The sequence below is a fragment of the Saimiri boliviensis genome, chromosome 1, assembly GCF_048565385.1.
Source record: "Saimiri boliviensis isolate mSaiBol1 chromosome 1, mSaiBol1.pri, whole genome shotgun sequence".
NCBI classification, from domain to species: domain Eukaryota; kingdom Metazoa; phylum Chordata; class Mammalia; order Primates; family Cebidae; genus Saimiri; species Saimiri boliviensis.
This window is the reverse complement of record NC_133449.1, coordinates 287,907,572-287,930,566: the sequence shown is the minus strand read 5'-3', so window position 1 is coordinate 287,930,566 and position 22,995 is coordinate 287,907,572. Positions and strand designations below refer to the sequence as shown.

The window sequence follows — 22,995 nt, the reverse complement described above, 5'->3', positions numbered from 1 at the left end:
TGAAGCAAAGAAGGATGCTTCCTTAGACACTCTAAAGGGGACATGGCTGGCCAACAGTTCTATTTTGGACTTGTCACCTCTGGAATTACAAGAAAACAAATTTTTGTTGCTTAAGCCACCCAGTCAGTGGTACTTTGTTATGGCAGCTCAAAAAAACTAGGACATCTGCCACTGCATGCTCTGAGTGGGTGTCCAATATGGAAAGCCCCTCAAGTGTCCACCTTCCCAGGCCTGCTCCTGGCAGCTGAAGCCAACTATAGGTGATGCACACCTGTGAAGGCCAGTTTCATTCACATTCAGAACTTGAGATTGCAAAGGAGTTCCTTGCCTGCATTTCCATCCTAGTTTCCCCTCCTTCCAACCTTTAGGTGTGGCAGGGCAAGTGAATGAGGAAATAGAGCAGAAGTGAAAATCCAGGGAGCAGGGCACACTGGGAGTGACCTGTCAGGCCAGCCCTGGTTGGGTTCACACTGTGGGTGTGAAGTCCCCCAGACAATCGCTGGGATCAGATGAAAAGGAAGCCACGGGACAGATCCGTATTTTCCCAAGAAACAGGTTACAGAAGATAGCAACACCTCCCACTCTTTTCCTATGTATTTTTTCCACCATAATTACTCTTAGCAATTTCACCTACATGGGTGTGCACCCACATCACACACGCACATGCACACACACACACACACACACACACACACACAGAGAGAGAGAGAGAAGAAGGAGAATGATACCATTTAGGCTCCATCCCTTCAAATGTACTCTACTAAAATACACTTACTTTCCTACTTACAAAGACACTCAGGAACTCATTTTACTTTTCCAAGTGAAAAATTATTCCTTACATCTGTATCTGTCTTTAGCACAATTACTAACAAGTAACCAGTGAGCAAGCTGTTAAATTCTTATCCTCTTATTTTGATATATACATACTACATACTGTATTTACAGATATAATGATACCAGAGGGGGACAGGAAAGTACTGGGTAGAGCAGCCAAGAGTCGCTGGTGAAGGCTCCACCCTCAGGCTTGTGCCCACAGACCTAAGTGAGAACAGGCACTCTTGTTTTTGTGCCCAAATGTTGCATTTTCCAAGACAACTCTGGCCCACCACGCCCCCCATCCTGTGCCCATATAAACCCAAAAGACCATAGCGGGCACACACACAAGTGGCTGGACATCGAGAGGAGCAGAAGAGCAGAAGAGCACACAGACAGACACCAGCAGACACTGGCAGGACCGACAGACACCACTGGCTGTGGGACGAAGTGGAATTTGCTAAGGTGGGGGTCAAAGAAGAGTTCAGACACTGGGTGGCCCAACTCTAGGGGAAGACCACCTTCCCACTCCATCCCCCTTCTGGCTCCCCAACCACCTTGCTGAAAGCAACTTCCACCACTCAATAAAACTTTGCACCTACCCTCTAAGCCCACATGTGATGCAATTTTTCAGTACACTAGAGCAAGAACCAAGGATACAGAAAGCCTTCTGTCCTTGTGATAAGGCAGAGGGTCTAATTGAGCTGATTAATGTGAGCTACTTGCAGATGGCAAAACAGAAAGAGCACACTGTAATGCCTACCCATTCAGGAGCTGTACATACTCAACCCTAGATGCCACCATGGGATTGGAGACCCAAAACACTCCCACCACCTGCCCATCTGCACTCCCCCTAGGTGTTTAAGCAGCAGGGCACAAAAAAAGTGAGCCACAGCCCTGTCACATACACTGTGAGGGGGATAAGGGAACTCCTCCCATGTCAACAGCACATAAAAGGGACTTTTTTTTTCTTTTTGGTCTGACTGTTGATGTGTTAGTGAGGGTAGGGGGCATGTTTCCTTTCCTTCCTGGGCTTTGGAGTACAGGGGCTTGCGTTCAAATTCTGATTCTTGGACTACTTAGATGTGTAATCTGAGAAAAGACTTAACCTGTCCCAACCTGAAGTTTCTCATCTGTAAAATAAGAGCAGAAAAATACAAAATTTAAATAAAATAATGTATGCAAATTTCCTAGGAGAGAACCTGCTCTGCTAGAAAAAAAAAAAATTCCCTCCCTACTTATGGTCTAAAAGTACAGGGTTATAAGGGGCTTAGTCCCTAACAAAAGAACCATGTTGAGTAAATTATCCATCAATGTTTTCCATTTGTCAGTTACAACTCTTCACAACAATAGGTGATGAGGCAGAATAAGAGCAGGTTTATACGTACTTTTTTCCACCAAGCAGGGATTCTTGCATCAAACATGCAATCCAACGCATCTCGCAGATTTTCGCTCATGACGATGGTGCCATCAATAGCGAGCTTCAGCTCAGTGAGGGTGCTGCGGACAAGGCTGAGTACCCTTTGCATCCTGTCTATTTCCTGCCTGAGGAAAATGTTCATAGGCTGGAATGGCCCCATCTTCTGCAGCCTCTCTTTCACCTGCCATGGACACATTCAAGGCACATGTTAGCAATTAGTTACTAAGGATTTTATAGACCTGGTGCCCTGGGGTCTCTGAACAGGCCTAAATTCATACTATTCCATAAATAATCAGCTTCTATTTTATTGCATGGCAAAAAAAGAAAAAAGAAGTATCTATTAGATGACCGGCCTGAATTTTCATGCCATGTAAAAAAGAACAGGCAGCCATGAATTCACAGAAGAATGTAAAATGCATGACCACAACCAGGCAGTTTTCCAAACAGCAAATGCACTTATTAGGAAACTCCCTTTCTGCCAATCTGAGCTCCTTCAAACTCACATGGGGACACACACAAGAAGACATGCACACACACACACACACACACAACTGTTCTGCTGGCTGTCTCAAAAAATTAGAATTCTCTTTTAAGAGCCTTCTGTTTTTTCCATCAAATCATCTATCCATCTCCCAATCCATTCATTATCATCCTATAAGTATTTATCAAGAGTCTTCTATGGATCAGACATTGTGCCAAGCTGAGTTGCTACAATCTAAGGTAGCACTGACAAATTCAGCAAAAGAAGGGAAATTCTTCTAAGTCCTGCTACTTACCATGTTTATTTATGTGATTATCATTCTATATTTAGATATTTTTATCACTTCATAAATATTTCAACCCGTTAGATGTGAATAACACCTTTCCCGATCCTATAACAGAGTGCTTATGAAAGCCGATAACATTATTGATTTGTCTTTAAGCAAATAATCAGAGGTTATTCCAGGGACATTATCCCCTTGACTACAGGTCCTTAAGTTCAGTCTGTAGTATTAGCAGCCAAAATCACCTACTTAGTGGAAAACAGTGGGATGCAAAAGACACAAAATGCTGTAAGACTCCTTTGGAAAATGAGGTACAAATGGAAAAAATACAAAGAAATAGGTGTCTCTGTGTTAGAAGCACCAAATTATTGTCCATATCATCTCTTAAAATTATATGGAAAATCAGCTACCTCTTACTCTTGGTTTAATCAAAGAGTTTTATTTTTTTTTTAATTTTGTAAATATTTTTAAAAAATTTTTGTGGGTGCATATGTAATTGAATTGTTTGTAACTCAAAGGATAATCTAAGATTTTAAAATACTATCAGGATAAATCTTTCCACAATATTCATTAAGATGTCAAACAAGAAAACAACTGGGGGATGGGAGGCAGGACTAGATCGCCGCTGCCGCTCAGTCGGACAGAGCAGTGTTCGAAGGCTCACATTGTGAACATTAGCTCCAGATCAACTGCAAGAACAAACCAGCAATCCTGAGAGTACCCCCAGATCCTACGAGGGACCTGAACTGCTCCTGCAGGACCGGGGAAACACCACATATACTGTGAGTACTCCAACCGCGGAAGTGGGAGAGGGAGAGCCTCCTGTCCTAAACACACCCTCCCACTAGAGAAACTGAAGCAGCCACAGCAAGACCCGCCCAAGGAGAGGCTGCGCTCAGACATGCCTAGCCTTGCCCGGACTTGGTGGTCCTTCCCTACCCACCCTGGTAGTGGAAGAAAAAGGGCATATAATCTTGAGAGTTCTAGGCTCACCCCTGCCACTGCCAGTTTCTCTTGATACTACCAAAGCTGATGCTCTCTGGAAAGTGTCACCTCCCAGCAGGAGGCCAACCAGCACAAAAATAGAGCATTAAACCACCAAAGCTAAGAACCCTCACAGAGTTCATTGCATCCCACCGCCACCTCCACCAGAACAGACACTGCTATCCACAGCTGAGAGATCCAGAGACGATGGTTCACATCACAAAACTCTTGTGCAGACAACCTCAGAACCAGCCCAGAGCCAAGCAGACTTGCTGGGTGGCTAGACCCAGAAGAGAGACAACAATCACTGCAGTTTGGCTTACAGGAAGCCACATCTGTAGGAAAAAGGGGAGAGTACTACATTAAGGGAACACCCTGTAAGACAAAAAATCTGAACAACAGCCTTCAGCCCAAGACCTTCCCTCTGACAGAGCCTTCCCAAATGAGAAAGAACCAGAAAACCAACTCTAGCAATATGACAAAACAAGGCTCTTTAACACCCCCCAAAATCACACAAGTTCACCAGCAATGAATCCAAACCAGCAAGAAATCCCTGATATACTTGAAAAAGAATTCAGGAGGTTAGTCATTATGCTAATCAGAGAGACAACAGAGAAAGGCAATGCCCAATGCAAGAAAATCCAAAAATCAATATGAGAAGTGAAGTCAGAAATATTCAAGGACATAGATAACTTAAAGAAAAAAAAATAAAAATTCAGGAACCATTGGACAAACTTATAGAGATGCAAAATGGTCTGGAAAGTCTCAACAATAGAATTGAACAAGTACAAGAAAGAAATTCAGAGCTTGAAGATACAGTTTTCGAATTAACCCAATCCAACAAAGACAAAGAAAAAGAATTTTAAAATATGAACAAATTCTCAAGAAGTCTGAGATTATGTTAAATGACCCAACCTAAGAATAATCAGTGTTCCTGAGGAAGAAGAGAATTCTAAAAGCTTGGAAAACATATTTGAGGGAATAATTAAGGAAAACTTCCCTGACCTTACTAGAGACCTAGACATCCAAATACGAGAAGCACAAAGAACACCTGGGAACTTTGTCACAAAAAGATCATCACCTAAGCACATTGTCATCAGGTTATCCAAAGTTAAGATGAAGGAAAGAATCTTAAGAGCTATGAGACAGAAGCACCAGGTAATCTATAAAGGAAAACCTATCAGATTAACAGCAGATTTCTTAGCAGAAACTCTGCAAGCTGGAAGGGATTAAGGCCCTCTCTCCAGCCTCCTCAAAAGAAACAATTATCAGCCAAGAATTTTGTACCCAGCAAAAATAAGCATCAGATATGAAGGAAAGATATAGTCTTTTTCAATCAAACAAATGCTGAGAGAATTCATAACTACCAAGTCACCAATATAAGAACCACTAAAAGAAGCTCTAAATCTTGAAACAAATCCTGGAAACAGATCAAAGCAGAATCTCCTTAAAGCATAAACACACAGGACCTATAAAACAAAAAATACAAGTTAAAAAGCAAAAAAAAAAAAAAAAAAAGTACACAGGCAACAAATAGCACAATGAATGCAATGGTACCTCACATCTCAATACTAACATTTAATATAAATGGCCTAAATGCTCCACTTAAAAGATAGAGAACCAGGCCAGGTGCAGTGGCTCATACCTGTAATCCCAGCACTTTGGGAGGCCAAGGTAGGTGGATCACCTGAGGTCAGGAGTTCAAGAGCAGCCTGGCTGACATGGTGAAACCCCTGTCCCTACTAAAAATACAAAATTAGCCATGTGTGTTGATGCATGCCTGTAGTCCCAGCTACTTGGAAGGCTGAACCAGGAGAATCACTTGAACCCAGGAGGCAGAGGTTTCAGTGAGCCGAGATCATGCCATTATACTCTAGTCTGGGTGACAAGAGCAAAACTCTGTCTCAAAAAAAAAAAAAAAAAAGAGAACCACAGAATGGATAAGAACTCACCAATCAACTATCTGCTGCCTTCAGGACTTACCTAACACATAAGGACTCACATAAACTTAAAGTAAAGGGGTGATAAAGGCATTTCATGCAAATGGACACCAAAAGTGAGCTAGAATAGCTATTTTTATATCAGACAAAACAAACTTTAACGCAACGGCAGTTAAAAGAGACAAAGACAGACATTGTATGATCATTAAAGGCCTTGTCAAAAAGGAAAACATCACAACGCTAAACATACATGCACCTAACACTGGAGCTCCCAATTTTATAAAACACTTACTAATAGGAATAAGAAATGAGACAGCAACCCAATAATAGTGGGGGACTTCAATACTCCACTGAACATTTCATCCAACAACCGCAGAATACACATTCTATTCAACAGCACAGGGTCTAACCTTCTCCAACACAGACCATATGATAGGCCATAAAATAAGCCTCAATAAATTTAAGAAAACTGAAATTACATCAAGCACTCTCTCAGACCACAGTGGAATAAAACTGGAAACCAACTCCAAAAGGAACCTTCAAAACCATGCAAACACATGGAAATTAAATAACCAATTCCTGAATGAGCATTGGGTCAAAAAATGAAATCAAGATGGAAAGTTGAAAAGTCTTCTAACTGAACAATAAAAATGGCACAACCTATCAAACCCTCTGGGACACAGCAAAGACAGTGCTAAAAGGAAAGTTCATAGCCCTAAATGCCTCCATCAAAAAGACTGAAAGTGCACAAACTAACATTCTAAAGTCACACCTCAAGGAACTAGAGAAACAAGAACAACCCAAACCCAAACCCAGCAGAAGAAAGGAAATAACCAAGACCAGAGCAGAACTAAATGAAATTGAAATAAAACAAAACAATACAAAAGATAAATGAAACAAAAAGCTGGTTCTTTGAAAAGATAAATAAAATTAATAGCCCATTAGCAAGGTTCACCAAGGAAAGAAGAGAGAAAGTCCAAATAACCTCATTAAGAAACAAAACAGGCAATATTACAACTGATACCACTGAAATACAAAAGATTATTCAAGGCTACTACAAACATCTTTATAAACATAAACCAGAAAATCTAGAAGAGATGAATAAATTCTTGGAAAAATATAGCCTTCCTAGCTTAAATCAGGAAGAATTAGATAACCCTGAACAGACAGATAACAGGCAGTGAGATTGAAATGATAATTAAAAAGTTACCCAACATAAAAAAGTCCAGGACCAGATAGATTCACAGCAGAATTCTACTAGACATTCAAAGAATAATTGATATCCATCCTTTTGACATTATTCCACAAGAGAGAGAAAGAAGGAACCTTCCCTAATTCATCACCTTAATACCAAAATCAGGAAAGGACATACCCAAAAAAGAAAACTACAGACTGATATCCTTGATCAACATAGATGCTAAAATCCCTAACAAAACACTAGCTACCCAAATCCAACAATGTATCAAAAAGAGAATCCACCACTATCAAGTGGGTTTTATACCAGGGATGCAGGGATGGTTTAATGTATGCAAGTCAGTAAATGTGATATACCACATAAACAGAATTAAAAACAAAAATCTCATGATCATCCCAATAGGTGCAGAAAAATCATTTGACAAAATAACAGCATCCCTCTATGATTAAAACTCTCCGAAAAATCAGCATACAAGGGACACACCTCAATGTAATAAAAACCATCTATGACAAACCCACAGCCAACATAATATTGAATGGGGAAAAGTTGAAGGCATTGCCTCCGAGAACTGGAACAAGACAAGAATACCCATTCTCACCACTCATTTCTAACATAGTACTGGAAGTCCGAGCCAGAGCAATCAGGCAAGAGAAAGAAATAAAGGGCATCCAATTCAGTAAAGAAGAAGTCAAACTGTCACTGTTTGCTGATGATTTGATCGTTTACCTTGAAAACCTTAAAGACTCCTCTAGAAAGCTCCTAGAACCGATAAAAGCATTCAGCAACGTTTCTGGATACAAGATAATTGTACACAAATCAGTAGCTCTTCTATATACCAACAGTGACCAAGTGGAGAATCAAATCAAGAACTCAGCCCTTTTGTAATAATAGCAAAAATAAAATAAAATACTTAGAAATATACCTAACCAGGAAGTCAAAAGACCTCTACAAGGAAAACTACAAAGCACTGCTGAAAGAGATCACAGACAACACAAACAAATAGAAACACATCCTATGCTCATGAATGGGTAGAATCAATATTGTGAAAATGACCATGCTGCCAAAAGCAGCATGGTCCAAGGCAATCCTCATCAAAATACCATAATATAAATCCAAGGCAATCCTCATCAAAATACCACCATCATTCTTCACAGAATTAGTAAAACCAATTCTAAAATTCATATGGAACCAAAAAGAGCCTGCATAGACAAAGCAAGATTAAGCAAAAAGAACAAATCTGGAGGCATCACACTACCTGATTTCAAACTATACTATAAGACCATAGTCACCAAAACAGCATGGTGCTGGTATAAAAATAGGCACATAGACCAATGGAATAGAATAGAGAACCCAGGAATAAACCCAAATACTTACAGCCAACTGACTTTTGACAAAGCAAACAAAATCATAAAAGTGGGGAAAGAACACCCTTTTTAACAAATGGTGATGGAATAATTGACTGGCCACATGTAAAAGAATGAAACTGGATCCTCATCTCTCACCTTATACAAAAATCAACTCAAGATGGATTAAGGACTTAAATATAAAACCTGAGACTATAAAAATTCTAGATGATAACATTGGAAAAACCCCTCTAAAGATTTCAAGACCAAGAACTCAAAAGCAAATGCAGTAATAACAAAGATAAATAGCTGAGACCTAATTAAACTAAACAGCTTTTGCATGGCAAAAGGAACAGTCAGCAGAGTGAACAGACAACCCAAAGAATGGGAGAAAAATCTTCACAATCCATACATCTGACAAAGGGCTAATAACCAGAATCACAATGAATTCAAATAAATCAATAATTTTAAAAAATCCTATCCAAAAGTGGGCTAAAGACATGAATAGACAATTCTTAAAAGAAGATATACAAATGGCCAACATGAAAAAAATGCTCAACATCAGTAATGAGCAGGGAAATGCAAATCAAAACCACAATGCAATAACACCTTGCTCCTGCAAGAATGGCCATAATTTAAAAATTTAAAAACAGTAGATGTTGGCATGGATGTAGTGATCAAGGAACACTTCTACAGTGCTGGTGGGAATGAAACTAGTACAGCCACTATGGAAAACAGTGTGGGGATTCCCTAAAGAACTAAAGGTAAGAACTACCATTTGATCCAGCAATGCCACTGCTGGGTATCCACCCAGAGGAAAAAAAGTCATTATACCAAAAAGACACTTGTACACCCATGTTTACAGCAGCACAATTCACAATTGCAAAATCATAGAACCAACCCAAATGCCTATCAGTAAACAAGTGTATAAACTGTGATATATACACACACATATACATATATATATTCATATACATATATATATATATTTATTGCTTTTCATGGCTGAGTAGTATTCCATCACACACACACACACACACACACACACACACACACACACACATAAATTCATTCCTTTTCATGGCTGAGTAGTATTCCATCGTACATATATATATACACACATATACACACACAGATACACGTATATACACACACAGATACATGTGTGTATATATATATATGTATGATGGAATACTACTCAGCCATGAAAAGGAATGAATTTATATGTGTGTGTGTGTGTGTATGTGTGTGTGCGTGTGTATGTGTGTGTATGTTAATTCATTCCTTTTCATGGCTGAGTAGCATTCCATCGTACATATATATATATATATATATATATACACACATATACACACATGTATCTGTGTGTGTATATGTGTATATATATATATGTACGATGGAATGCTACTCAGCCATGAAAAGGAATGAATTAACAGCATCTGCAGCAATCTGGATGAGATTGGAGACTATTATTCTAAGTGAAGTTACTCAGGAATGGAAAACCAAACACCGTATGTTCTCACTGACATGTGGGAGCTATGCTATAAGAACACAAAGGCGTAAGAATGATATAATGGACTTTGGGGACTTGGGGGGAAGAGTGGGAGTGGGGTAAGCACTCAAAGACTACAAATATGGTGTGGTGTATACTGCTTGGGTGATGGGTGCACCAAAAGCTCATAAATCACCATTAAACAACTTAGGGATGTAACCAAATACCACCTGTATCCCAATACCTCCAGGAAAAAAAAAATTAATTAATTTAATTTAAAAAGATGTCAAAAAATTAACTTTTACCATCATAAATTTACTTAGAAACTACTTACACACTAAAAAATATCAATTTTTAAAACTAGTGAGGTGATGCTGCAGAGGTAATGATATAAATGTAGACTCTCTGAAATAAATAAGGTCTGAATTTTAAGGTGTGCATTAAACTACATAAAATATATATTTTAAATAATGGGCGCTTCAATAATACATTGCTTTCTTTTGAACGAATGGCAACGTGAAGTACCTCAGGGAAGGTTCAGAAAAGCACTCCTTACCTATCAGTACAGACTGGTAAATCAGTGGTAAACATTAACATTCTCAACAGGTTTCCTTATGGTTTATATATTGAAAAGATTACATGGCATTCATGGATACAAAACTTCTTTTCCTGGTTCTTTAAGAAGCTGGTTTTTAAAAGAATGTTTTTTAATTTCAGGAAAATTATTTTTTGCCCTCCTTTCTTCTTCCTCACTCTCCCAACAGAAGAGATGCAACCCCAGCTGACATTCTGTCAGGATTTTGTCAACTCACTTCAAAGGGGACATAGTCTGGGGGCAGCTTCTCCAGCATATCATCAGCCAGCCGGGCCACCACTGCCTCCCGGGTCTCATCCCCTCCGCCAGAGCTGTCCTTGGGTTGGATGCCTAGGATGGTGTCCAGCACGTCCTTGGCCAGCTTGCTCTGGTAGGTGATGTCAGCATTGGGGTGGAGCCCAAACACCTCCGGGCTGTCGTAGGCAGGCAAACTCTGAACAATAAATACCCCAGATAAGCACAGACTGCCAACATAAACACCATCTAAATTATACTAACTTAGGAAACAAAAATGCTTTTATGAGGATATGCATTTACTTAAGTCTTATTGGTGTCAAGCTACAAACCTCGATAATTTCTCCAGAAAAGAATCAAAAGTTTCCTTAAAAAAACAATTAACATTGAGAAACATAAACTGGGCCCATAGCTCTTTACAGTCTGCACCTGAAACAAGATTCAATCAAAGAGAGACTGTCTTGTTATATGATATGTGACATAGAAAGGGAGCTGTGGTTGGTGTTTTGCTTTCTGACAGTCTAATCAAATACAAACCAGTTGTCCAACCAAATCAATGTTGTATAACTAATGACTATTATGTTTATAAGATACCAGGAAATGACAGCTTTAGTAATTGTGGTCCAAATAAAGGCAGCAGGTGGGAGTTGTACTTTCCCAGGGCAGAGGCTAGGAAAAGAGAGAAATGGAGAAAGCAGCAGAGTCAGAGAAACAGAGACAGAGTGGGACACAGACAGAAGCAGGATAAGCTGGGAGAAAGATCCCCCAACCATTTGAAAACAAGGAAAATTTACTGACAATTTGACACATCTTTCTATGTATGAATCTTATCCTTAACTTAATTATTGGCATGCTCATATTTCCCTCCCTTCCTCTCCCTCATTTTATTCCTTCTTGCATAATGTCTTCTTATGAGCTACCACAAATGCATTGTGAGATGGGGTGTATATAAAAAATATATGCACAGGCACCCCTAAATTTATACCTCCATGGGCAGTTTTCCTATTCAGTGCTGATGATTTAAAGAAGCATGGATTACAGTAAGACAAATATATTTGCTGATTTGAATGAATAAAAGTGCAGAGGTGGTAATATATGAGAAACTCATTACATTTATATATCAAAAAACATGTAAATATACTGATAAATTTAGCCTTCTGGGGCTGTTATGTTTAGTTTGTTTACTCTGAGATAAATCTTAGATAGACACCAAAGAGACTGCTAAATAATGATCCAATGAATTTAAGGTATAGAGAAAAAAAACAGTCACCTTGAAAATCAGAATTTTTCCCCTACCTATTTCAAACTGCCCGTAGAAATCTACCTATGTGTTCCCACTCATAGGCAGGTGATGAACAATGAGAACACATGGACAAGAGGGGAGCATCACACACTGGGGTCCGTTGCAGGGGGCCAAAGGAGGGACAGTGGGGGTGGGTGGGCAGATTGGGGAGGGATAACATGAGGAGAAATGCCAGATGTAGGTGACAGGGGGATGGAGGCAGCAAACCACATTGCCATGTGTGTACCTATGCAACAATCCTGCATGATCTGCACAGGTAACCAAGTACCACAGAACCTAAAGTTCAATTAAAAAAAAATTTACATCCAGAAAAAAAAAAAAATCTCCCTATGCCTTCTTACATCAGTGCTTCTCAACCAGCAACAATTTTGTTCCCCCCCCCCAGAGGACATCTGGCAATTTTAGGAGACATTTTTGGTTCTCACAACTGGGTAAAGGGGTGCTACTGGCATCCCATGGATAGAGGCCAGAGATGCTGCTAAACAGCCTCTGATGCGCAGGCCAGTGCCCCCCAACCCCCTCAACAGAGAATGATCCAGCCCTGAATGTCAATAGTGCCAAGGCTGAAAAACCCTGTCTTAGAGGAAGCTCTTACACAAAGCAGGTTCCTGGATGTGCCCACTGGCTGTCCATTAGGCCAGGGTAAGGAACAGATGTCACGGGATTAGGCAAGTGGATTGGAAAACAGAAAAAACTGGGTCTAGAAGCTGCCTTTGCCCTACTGCTGTGGCAGCTGAAGTCTCATACATAGAGAACTCCAGGGATTTGTGTGGGTCTCCTAGTTCTAAATCTGCCTAGTCTGTCATCTCCTCAAAGAAAATTCCTCCCTGGGGCATTAAAAAAAGAAAGGGGATGGAAACACGATTTACACAAAACACACACTCAGGACAAACATAAACACTTCAATCATCCATTGAGTATAAAAATACAAAGAAAGCCTTCACAGCAAAAGCATTAGTATATATCACCATTAAAATTTATTGTAAAAGCAATATAGACAGTGTGCTTAATACCAAAAAGTCAAATGGCTACAGATATTTGCTCTATGCATAAAATTCTGAAGTTGACAAACCTGGATATATTGAAGATAGTTATCCACTGTGCTGCATTTTGGAATATTGTATCCTTGGTAAAAACTGAAATCTGGTCCAAACATATTTTCACTGAACCAAACCTTAGCAAATGTGTTCAACAATCTCTTATCATAGTCATCAGTGACTCTACCTCCATATTGAATCTCTCCTATCATGTAGCGGATGGTGGTCCAGGAGACACCCTGGGAAAATTTATAGAAAAATTATGTGGATCTGACTACTATTGCATTATTATTTCCCTGCCAAGTAACACCCATATATTCACTTTTAACATTCATTGAGTCAGTCATTCTTCATCAGTATCGCAAAGAGAGAAAGTGCAGAAAGAAAAGTGAATAGGTAAAGAAGAGTAATTACCCATGTCTATGATTTGAAATAGACTTCCTCGATGCATTCATATGTTTTTGTACCTCAATATAAATAGAAAAGTGTTTGCTTTTTGAGAGTATTGAAGCAGTTCTTTAGAAAGTACACACTTCAAACTAATCTAGACTCCCATTTTCATTTTCTAGGATTTTAAAGAACGAGTCTCCCCACCCATTCCCCCTGACAATGGGCCCTTTGAGGCTCTCTTCGGAATGTCAACCTGCCTTTGAGAAATCAAGCAATAGGGCTGGGCACACTGGCTCATGCCTGTAATCCTAGCACTTGGGGAGGCCGAGGAGGGCAGATCACAAGGTCAGGAGAATATGGTGAAAACCCATCTCTACTAAAAATATAAAAAATAGCCAGACATGGTGGCATGCGCCTGTAATCCCAGCTACTCAGGAGGCTGAAGCAGGAGAATTGCTGGAACCCAGGAGTTGGAGGCTGCAGTGAGCTGAGATGGTGCCACTGCACTCCAGCCTGGGTGACAGAGTAAGACTCTGTCTCAAAAAAAAAAAAAAAAGAGAGAGAGAGAGAGAGATAAATAAAGTAATAATAAAAACTTATCCATTTTTTCCTGAAATCAAGAGGCAAGCATGACCCAGTTGCTACGACTTAAAGATGACTTTGCGAGCACAGCAAATTCTCACTCTTATATGATTTACCACAAAGCTAGGAAGTCATGTGAGCTTGACGGTCCAAGGCCACAGTCACCAGAGGCACAAGACAGCAGGCACGGCAGTACCTTTTTGGCGTCCATGTCATCTAAGTGGTTTTGGATGAACTGCACAGTGGCATTAAAGTCTGCTTGGTTAAATTCATAGGGGATATTCCACCCTAGAGCACCGAACTTGCGCCTCTCCTGGACGGTGGAGTGCAGGAAAGCCACTGCATACAACATGGGCTTCCACTGGGCCCCAGAGCTCACGTCCAGCAGGTCTTGGCTCACACCTGTAGTGGTCAGTTGGGTGAAAAATGTATCATCTCTCAAACATCTTCATTTTCTATTACTTTTATGAGTAATTAATCATGTCTTTAAATCCCTGATATTCAAATTCACTTACTTTGAATTATTTTTATGACATTCATGTGACAATATTAATTTAACTTTTGGGTATCCAGAGGCCATTTCTCTCTGAAACGTCTTCAAAGAGACTTTGAGGAAGGGAGGAGCTTGCTAATGTGAGTCAAGTTTCCGCCAATCTAGCAAGATCACTTGGGGATAAAATCAAGATGGAAGGGTAATGACAGTTAAACTCTCCCACTATTACTATAACTACCACTCTATTATTATTACTTATTATTATTATTGTTTTGGGCATACACTTGGGGCATATAATTTTAACTAATTTTATATTAATTAAAATAGTGTATACGGAAGCCTACTGCACCTGAGTACATGCTCCAAATAATGATTATTACATATGCATATACTAAATTATCTACACAATTAGATTTATGTATTGATTTTCTTATTGCCATTATCCTTCCGCCTCTATTTTATCCCGACATTACCTTATAGATTGGCAGGAATTTGAGCCTTGTTAGCAACTCCCCAAAAATTTCTTTGCAGGTTTTCCAGATTGAAATATAATAATTATATTTATTATGGTTATCAAATATATGATTATAGTTACAATTTATTTCAATTCTCCTAGAGAGATTCTGTTGTCCCTATTTTATATGTGAGAAAATTGAAACTCCAGTTATTTTAGTGACTCTCACCCAAGAGAACAAAGTATTTAGCAACAGCAAGGGCCAGAATCAGGATTTCTGACTGAAAGTTGAATGTTCTTCTCATGACCGCAAGTCCCATACATAAAGCTATGAAGTAGAGGAAGCAGCGGCCAAGAGCGTGACTTCAGCCTCAGTCATGATGGAGGCATCTGGCCATGAGTGTGCTGGCCCAACTGGATTTTTAACTTAGCTAACTTCTGACATATGGCCCTAATGAAAGGAAGGCGGATCATCACTTTAATTCAGACTCTCCTCTCGGAAGAGACTACTGCACTACTTTAGGTACGGAGCATAAAGATCATAAATGACAAAACTGTTCATTTTTGATGTTAATTATGTCTAGCTGGAGAACAGCATGGGCTTAACTAGAGCAGTACTGGGAAAAGAAGAAACTAGAAGGTGGGAATCGTGAGCTCTGATGCGTTCACACTGCCGGGGCATATTCACAAGAGGACCACTACCTCCTCATCAGGTTAAACAGTAGTACTATTTGTTATAACTGTATCCTAGCTAATCCTTTTATAATATTTTTTAAGAAAATACGTATAGAAAACTCCTGTAGACTAGTAAGTATTTCTGGACTCACCACCATACGTTCTTTTCAGTCCTGCCCGGAGGCCCTGTGGAGGATCGTTGGCAAATTTAATGGACATCTGAAGGAGTGTAATGGGAAACTGCTTATGAACCTCAGTGGTCATCCAGAGGCGGAACGCGTCATGTACAATCTCAGTTTCTATGATGATGTCCATCAGCTCATCCATGAAATCAAGTCCCAGGTGGCAATTCTGCAGAAGTGCCCATCCTCCCTAGGTCAACAGCAGTAAACGGAAATTTTTGTGTTTCACCCAAATTTGAAATTACCACATTCTTTAGAAATTAAGTAATTAAAATTTAATAGAAAAACACCCTAACCACTTCAAATTAATCTAGATCAAATCTAAGAAAACAAAAACGTTTAACTGAGATAAGTTATTCTTTTTAAGTCCATGCATTTAGTCCATGCAGTATACATTAGTATGCAATTGTAGCAATACTTTATGGTTACAATCATGAATATAATCAAAGTTAAACATAAAAGGACTTCCAAGTAAAGACGGTTGATTGAAAACATCCATTTAACTCAGATTCATCCCCAAATTCCACTGAAACTACAATGAAGAAAAATTTTAAAGGCATGAACTCTTAAGGACAATGACAGAGAGAGTGAAGACATTATCACTAAGATTTAAAAGAGGTTCAAGAAAGTTGAATCCTAAGCTAGCATTTGGGGAAAGCTGAGATGCAACCTGATTTATGCCACATAACTCCCCAAATTCTCAAGAATGGAGGATACAAAGTATCACTGCAAGTAGGCTAAAAGATTTGCTAAAAGAGGAAGATTGGAAGTCCAGCCCCCAACATGTTCCTTCCTGCCTTAATGAAAAATTAGAAGTTGATTTTCTACAGAAGGTAAAACAGACAGGGTCTAGACTGGAGGATTTCATCAGCTCATTGAGAGAACAGGTACCACACTGAAACCAGGTGAAAGAACAATTACCTGCTGAATTTTGAGACCTGTTACCACCTGCCTCCCACTAGTTCTCAGAATCCTGGCAACAGAGCATACACCCTTTAGAATGTGGAAGAACTTTACTTGGGAATCTGACCACACTAAGAGCAAGAGCCTTAGAAAATCATAAGCCATATCTTTTGCATGAATTATGCCATAAGTAAAAGAAGATCTTTGTGTAATGCAACTTAGGCAAAATTGGGGGTCATGTAATGATAATTTCCTCAATATCTAATCTGTAAAATATTTTTGCTAAAATCATCTACAACATCCAGATCATAATCTTGAGGTGTTTTTCTACAACCAATTTTAGATCACTGACTAGAGAAGCATGAGTTATTTGTCTTTCAAAAACAAAAACTAGATCTAAAGTCTTAGCGGACATACACGTAAAACTGATAATTTAGAAATTTCACATTTCCCTTATATTTTCTTCAGAAAACTGCAGTACTGCTGAATAAATTATCTAATCTTCACCCTTTGAAAAATTCAATTGGCACCATCCACAATTCAAAACAGAAAGGAAATCCAATATAAAACACAGCAACAACAAAAAGACTTCAGTTGCTCTCTTTCATCCAGCATAGCAGTGAACCCTGATCTAAGTTTCTTTTTTGTGTGTGTTGCTTTGTTTTGGTTTTTGAGAAAGGGTCTTGTTCTGTCACGCAGGCTGGAGTGCAGTGACTGCAGCCTCTACCTTCCCAGATCCAGTGATCCTCCCACCTCAGCCTCCAAAGTAGATGGAACCTCAAGCACAGGCCACCACGTCCAGTTAATTTTTTTTCTTTGTAGAGATGGGGTCTCTCTATGTTGCCCAGACTGGTCTTGAACTCCCGGGCTCAAGCAATCCTTCTGCCTTCGCCTCCCAAAGTGCTGGGATTACAGCTGTGAGGCATCGTGCCCAGGCGATCTAAGTTTCTTAGGTGAGAACTCTGATGTTCTATCTTCACCCACAGAGTCCCATTTCTTTGGGATTGCCATTCTCTGCATTCAATATTTTGTTTTCATCTTACTGAGTAGACCATCCACTTAGCTATTCTAGGGTAGTTGATTTATTTGGCACATTGTCTCAAAAGTTTTAATGTTAGCTTAAAATTCTTTTTTAAAAAACATGCTATGTTTTTTTTTTTAAATGGACATAAACGGCATGCAGCATGTAAATTTAAACTCCTCATGATTTGTATTTTTTTCTGCATTGCTATTCCATAACCTGTAACATGAACAGCATGGCACAAAAGTAGACACTCAGTCTTACGTTCGTCATGGTCTGTTGCAAGAGCTTTCGAGCATGGACCTCCTGGCCCTGGCCCATGGACACATAATGGGTTTCTATTTTTAATCTCTTCCCCAAGGCAATGATGGAATCTGTGGGGTCTGAGCCCATAGACAGGAGACAGATGAGTGGCGTCCGAGGATCAGATTCCTCCCACGTCTTCTCCAAGTCTAGAATAACACCTTCAGCATATTTTTCTCCCATGGAATCCACGATGTACCTGCGGGCCTGCCAAAGACAGTATACAAGTCAACAAAAGTCATTCCAGCTCTTCCATGTGGATAATGTAGTGTGGTTTCCAAAATTCATTTTTGCAATTATCCCAACAATGTCCACAGTAACCCTATCAGGGAAACAGGATAGAGACTGTTTTTCATATTTGTTTGTTTATATCTCTAATCTATAGGTGGGAAGACTGTGTTGCTTTCCCAGTACAAAATCAGAGTTAAAAAAAAAACAAAGTTGTGTGACTCCCGGTCTAAAACCCATTTCAATGTACTAGAAAATGAAAACACCTGGAAACTATTGTTTAAGATGCTTTAAGGCAAATATATATACATTTAAATAATTGAGTACGCAACCCTAACCCTGGAATGTAATGGGTATTGATCAAATAGATAATTATTGAATGATTACTTGTATGAAATGTATTGGATATCTGTCGAATGAACGAATTAGTTTTTAAAGATTTAACCCATACCCTCTCTCCTCATCACTGTTGTCGTCCCTTCCCATACTTGGCTCATTCCTTTACTGTTAATTTTGTTTTGAATGAAATCCACGTTGAAATATCACAGATTTTGTCAACTTTATTACAACCATAGAAAAAAATTCTGGTAACAACAAGCCCTTTTTAAAATAAGGTAAAAGAGTTATAATTTATTTTTCAACTAATAAATTTATTTTTTATAAATTTTATAAAGGTTATAATTTATTTTTATAATACCATAATACATAATGGTATTATGAATATGACCCTTAGTCCATATTCTCTGCCTTCTAAATAATTAAATTGCCTCAAAAACATTTTTCCTTCTATTCTGATGGTCTTCTTCCACCTCTGATGCATAAAACCCAAGCTTCTCTCCCCAGCAGCATTTTCCACAATAATCATTTTCACATAACCTAGGCAGGGGTGCAACATGACCTGTAACTCTCCCAAGGGCTAAGCAGGTGAGTGCCCCACTCCAATTCCCGGAGAAACACAGAACAGTTTCCGGTTGAGCTTCCCTTGAATCAGACAGGTTTCAGAGAGACCTGGACCAAAGGGGACCTGGGGCTGGTTCAGTCACTATCTTTCCCTTTAAAACATCAGAGTTTGATTTTCAGCCAGTAATGTGAGCTCATCCCTCGTCTTCGATATCCTGCCACCCCATATTCACCCTCAAAATGTACCCCAAGAATCTGAGCTTACAAATTAATTGGTGTGATGTCTCCCACTCATGTTTGCCCTCTTTGTAGGTTACGATGAGAGAGAAGTGGGCACCACAGAGGAATCTCCTGGCTTACTATGTCCTCTCGTTTCTTGTAAGAGAGGGGAAATGGATGCCAAATGAGTCTAGACGGTTTAACGACTGGCTTGATCTCCTACTTTCTGATTCCACCTGGTGTGTGGAGACTTCTCAAACAAGCTTCATCATTCATATAGCCAGATAAAGGGTCTCTAAAAATCAGTAGTTATGAAATGTCCATCTTCCTCACGAGAATGCAAAACACAAAAAGGTGAGCATTCCCATTCCCTAACTCACAGCAGCTAATTCAGAAGGTGCTGGGCCTTTTTACCATGGCTCTCTTCTGCTTTTAAAATCATAATCCCTCCTCATACTGCCAGTTCCCCTATACCAATGGCAGATTAAAAGGCATGCCAATTTTGTAACACAGGATTTCCTGCCTTAGCAACTATTTCTAGATGGCTTTGGGGAAAGGCCTCCACCTGGTTTCCCAAAGGTCCAAGAAGAGGTGGCCGGGCCCTCCCTGGCAAGGCTTGGCCACCTGCAATGAAATGACCAACCGGTATCTGAGCCCCTCACTCACAGAGAGGCTCACCCTTCCTTCCTCTTTACTCAATGCGGTCCACAATAACCCAGTCAGGGAAACAAGATAGAGACTATTTTTTCATATTTGTTTGTTTATATTTCCATTCTATAGTTGGGAAGACTGTTGCTTTCCCAGTACAAAATCAGACAGTTCAAAAAACCAAAGTTGTACTAGTTCGCTGGCTGGGAGAAGTTCTGAGGAGGTGGATTTCAGTCCAGTTGGATTTGAGGCATAGGCAAATTCATTGTCCTACCTCTCAATACATTCTCTAGGTTGGGCAGATCCAATATCTAAGTCTCTAACTTGTATATAAATACCTACATATTTTTATGTAGCCTCTGGCAGGTGTTTAATAAGTTTGCCTGACATGTTCTTTGACTTCCCCAAATGCCTACTCCATGTACATATTTAGTCACAGTCACTGAAGCAGGGAGCCTTGTGATCAGGAAGGACTTCAGAGGCTGAACACTGAGGCGTTCCACAGTTGCAGCTACTTCTCAGCTACGTGTACCTCCATCACTGCGGCATCGCCATAGTGCGACTCATCAAGATTCAAGTACTTTCTACCCCAGAGTAGTGAGGGGCTCAACATGGCCAATTCTACCATATAACTCAGCATTGACCCAGTACGGATATTACTATCCAGGCTATGAGCTAACATGCTAGAATACTAAGGGACCAGATGGTAAATATTTTAGGCTTTGGTGGCCAAATTATCTCTGTTGCAACTATTCAACTCTGCCATTGTTGCACAAACGCAGTCACAGACACACAAATAAAAAGCACGGCTATGTTCCAATAAAATGTTAGAGACACCAAAATGTGAATGTTATATAATTTTTACTTGTCACAAAATATTAGTCTTCTGGTGATTTTCTTCAGGCATTTGAAAATATAATTCTTAAGTCACCAGCTAAACATAAGCAGATAATGGGCCAAATGTTGTTGGCAGGCTCTAGTTTGCCAACCTCTGGAATAGGTAACAAAAGGGAAGGCTGCTTCACTTATATCTGGAGAAAGGACCTTTGGTCATAATTCCAGTTCCTGGAGAAGGGACATTCTTAAATAAGGTCACAGTCATGGCTCAAACTGGCTCCAAGCCTAAGGGTTATAATGAGTCTTAGGTACAAATATGTAATATGAAAGGATGCTCAGCAATCCCAGGGGAGGCCTCACTGCAGTAGGCATGGACCTGAAACCACATATGCATGCATTAGAAAGAGTACATTTCTTCATCTTCTTTACTTCAACTTCAACCCAACACCCTGCATTATCTCACTGGGCCAGCAGGACAATAATTCCAGGCATTACTTGGTCTCCCCATCTTCCCAAAGTTTTGGGAGCCCATCCCTTGTACCAGTGTGCCTTTGATACAGAACATAGAGTCAAAGGAAATTATTTCAGAGATTCAAGATGTAAGGACTGCCTGCTGGGTTTCAGACTTGCATAGGGCCTACAATGCCTTTCTTTTGGCCAATTTCTCCCTTTTGAAATGGCAGTGATTGCCCAATGCCTAACTACCACTGTATCTTAGGAGTAAATAATTTGTTTTGATTTTACAGGCTCATAGGTGGGAGGAGATGAGTCTCGGAGAGACTTAGGACTTTGCACTTGATGCTGTAACAAGTTAAGATTTTGGGGGATGGTTAGGAAGAGATGATTATATTTTGCAATGTGAGAAGGACATGAGATTTGAGGGGCCATGGAATAATTTAGTTTGAATGTTTGCCCCCTTCAAATCTCACATTGAAATGTAATCCCCAGTGATGGAGGTTGGACCTGGTGGGAGGTGTTTGGGTCACAGAGGTGAGTCCCTCAAGAATGGTTTGGTGCTGTACCCATGAGAGTGAGTGAGCTCTTGAAAGATCTGGTTGTTTATAAGTGTGCAGCATCTTCCCACCTTCTCTGCTCCTGCTGTCACCATGGGACATGCCAGATCCTCCTTCACCTCTGCCATGATTGAAAGTTTCCTGAAGCCTCATGAGAAGCTGAGCAGATGCCAGTCCCATGCTTCCTGTAAAACCTGTGGAACTATGAGCCAATTAAACTTCTTTTATTATTTTTTTTTTACTTTTTTTTTTTTTACTTTTTTTTTTTTGAGATGGAGTCTTGCTCTGTCACCCAGGCTGGAATGCAGTGGCACAATCTCAGCTCATTGCAAACTTTGCCTCCTGGGTTCAAGTGATTCTCCTGCCTCAGCCTGCCAAGTAGCTGGGATTACAGGCACCTGGTACCATGCCCGGCTAATTTTTTGTATTTTTAGTAGAGATGGGGTTTCATCATATTGGCCAGGCTGGTCTCAAATCCTGACATTGTGATTCACCTGCCTTGGCTGCCCAAACTGCTGAGATTAGAGGCATGAGCAACCACGCCCACCCTTAAAACTCTTTTCTTTATAAATTACCCAGTCTCAGGCATTTATTTATAGCAATGCAAAAACTGACTAACAAACCATGTTAGATAATTCGCCTCCTACAACAGATATAAACCTCAGTCCATGACCCCCTCCTCTGGCTCAGGCAGTGCAACAAATTTTAGGAATAGAGCAGTGAGTGAACAAATGGCCCACTCCTTATGAAGCTTACCCCCCCACCTCCAATGCAAGATGAGATATACCTTGAGTAAGTAATAGCAAAATAACTAGTTTGAAGGATTTAAGACTTGCAGGGTGATATGAAAGCATGAAATGGATTAATGTTGCAGGCATATATCAGAGGTTTCCTTGTGAAAGAAGCATTTAAGCTGTTGCTTGGATGATGAGTGGGATTTATTGAGGCAAAGAGGACAGCTAAGTGGGTCAGAGAATGTGCATTCTCTGCAGAAGGAACATATGCAGAGACCATGAAGCAGAAAAGA

At 39.9% G+C, this 22,995-nt stretch overlaps 1 protein-coding gene across 4 annotated transcripts in view; it reads right to left on the bottom strand.

Annotated features, from left to right (window-relative positions):
• DNAH5 (dynein axonemal heavy chain 5) overlaps nt 1-22,995 on the bottom strand; it is a 358,938-nt gene that overhangs the window by 21,547 nt on the left and 314,396 nt on the right. For all 4 annotated transcript variants that reach the window (XM_039471819.2, XM_074387173.1, XM_003932490.4 and 1 more), the window contains 6 exons: nt 18,085-18,330; nt 15,867-16,086; nt 14,289-14,494; nt 13,156-13,359; nt 10,764-10,979; nt 2,202-2,414 (listed from right to left, as the gene is read on the bottom strand). In XM_039471819.2, coding sequence (XP_039327753.2) covers nt 2,202-2,414; nt 10,764-10,979; nt 13,156-13,359; nt 14,289-14,494; nt 15,867-16,086; nt 18,085-18,330 — 1,305 coding nt within the window. The remainder of the gene's footprint in view (nt 1-2,201; nt 2,415-10,763; nt 10,980-13,155; nt 13,360-14,288; nt 14,495-15,866; nt 16,087-18,084; nt 18,331-22,995) is intronic.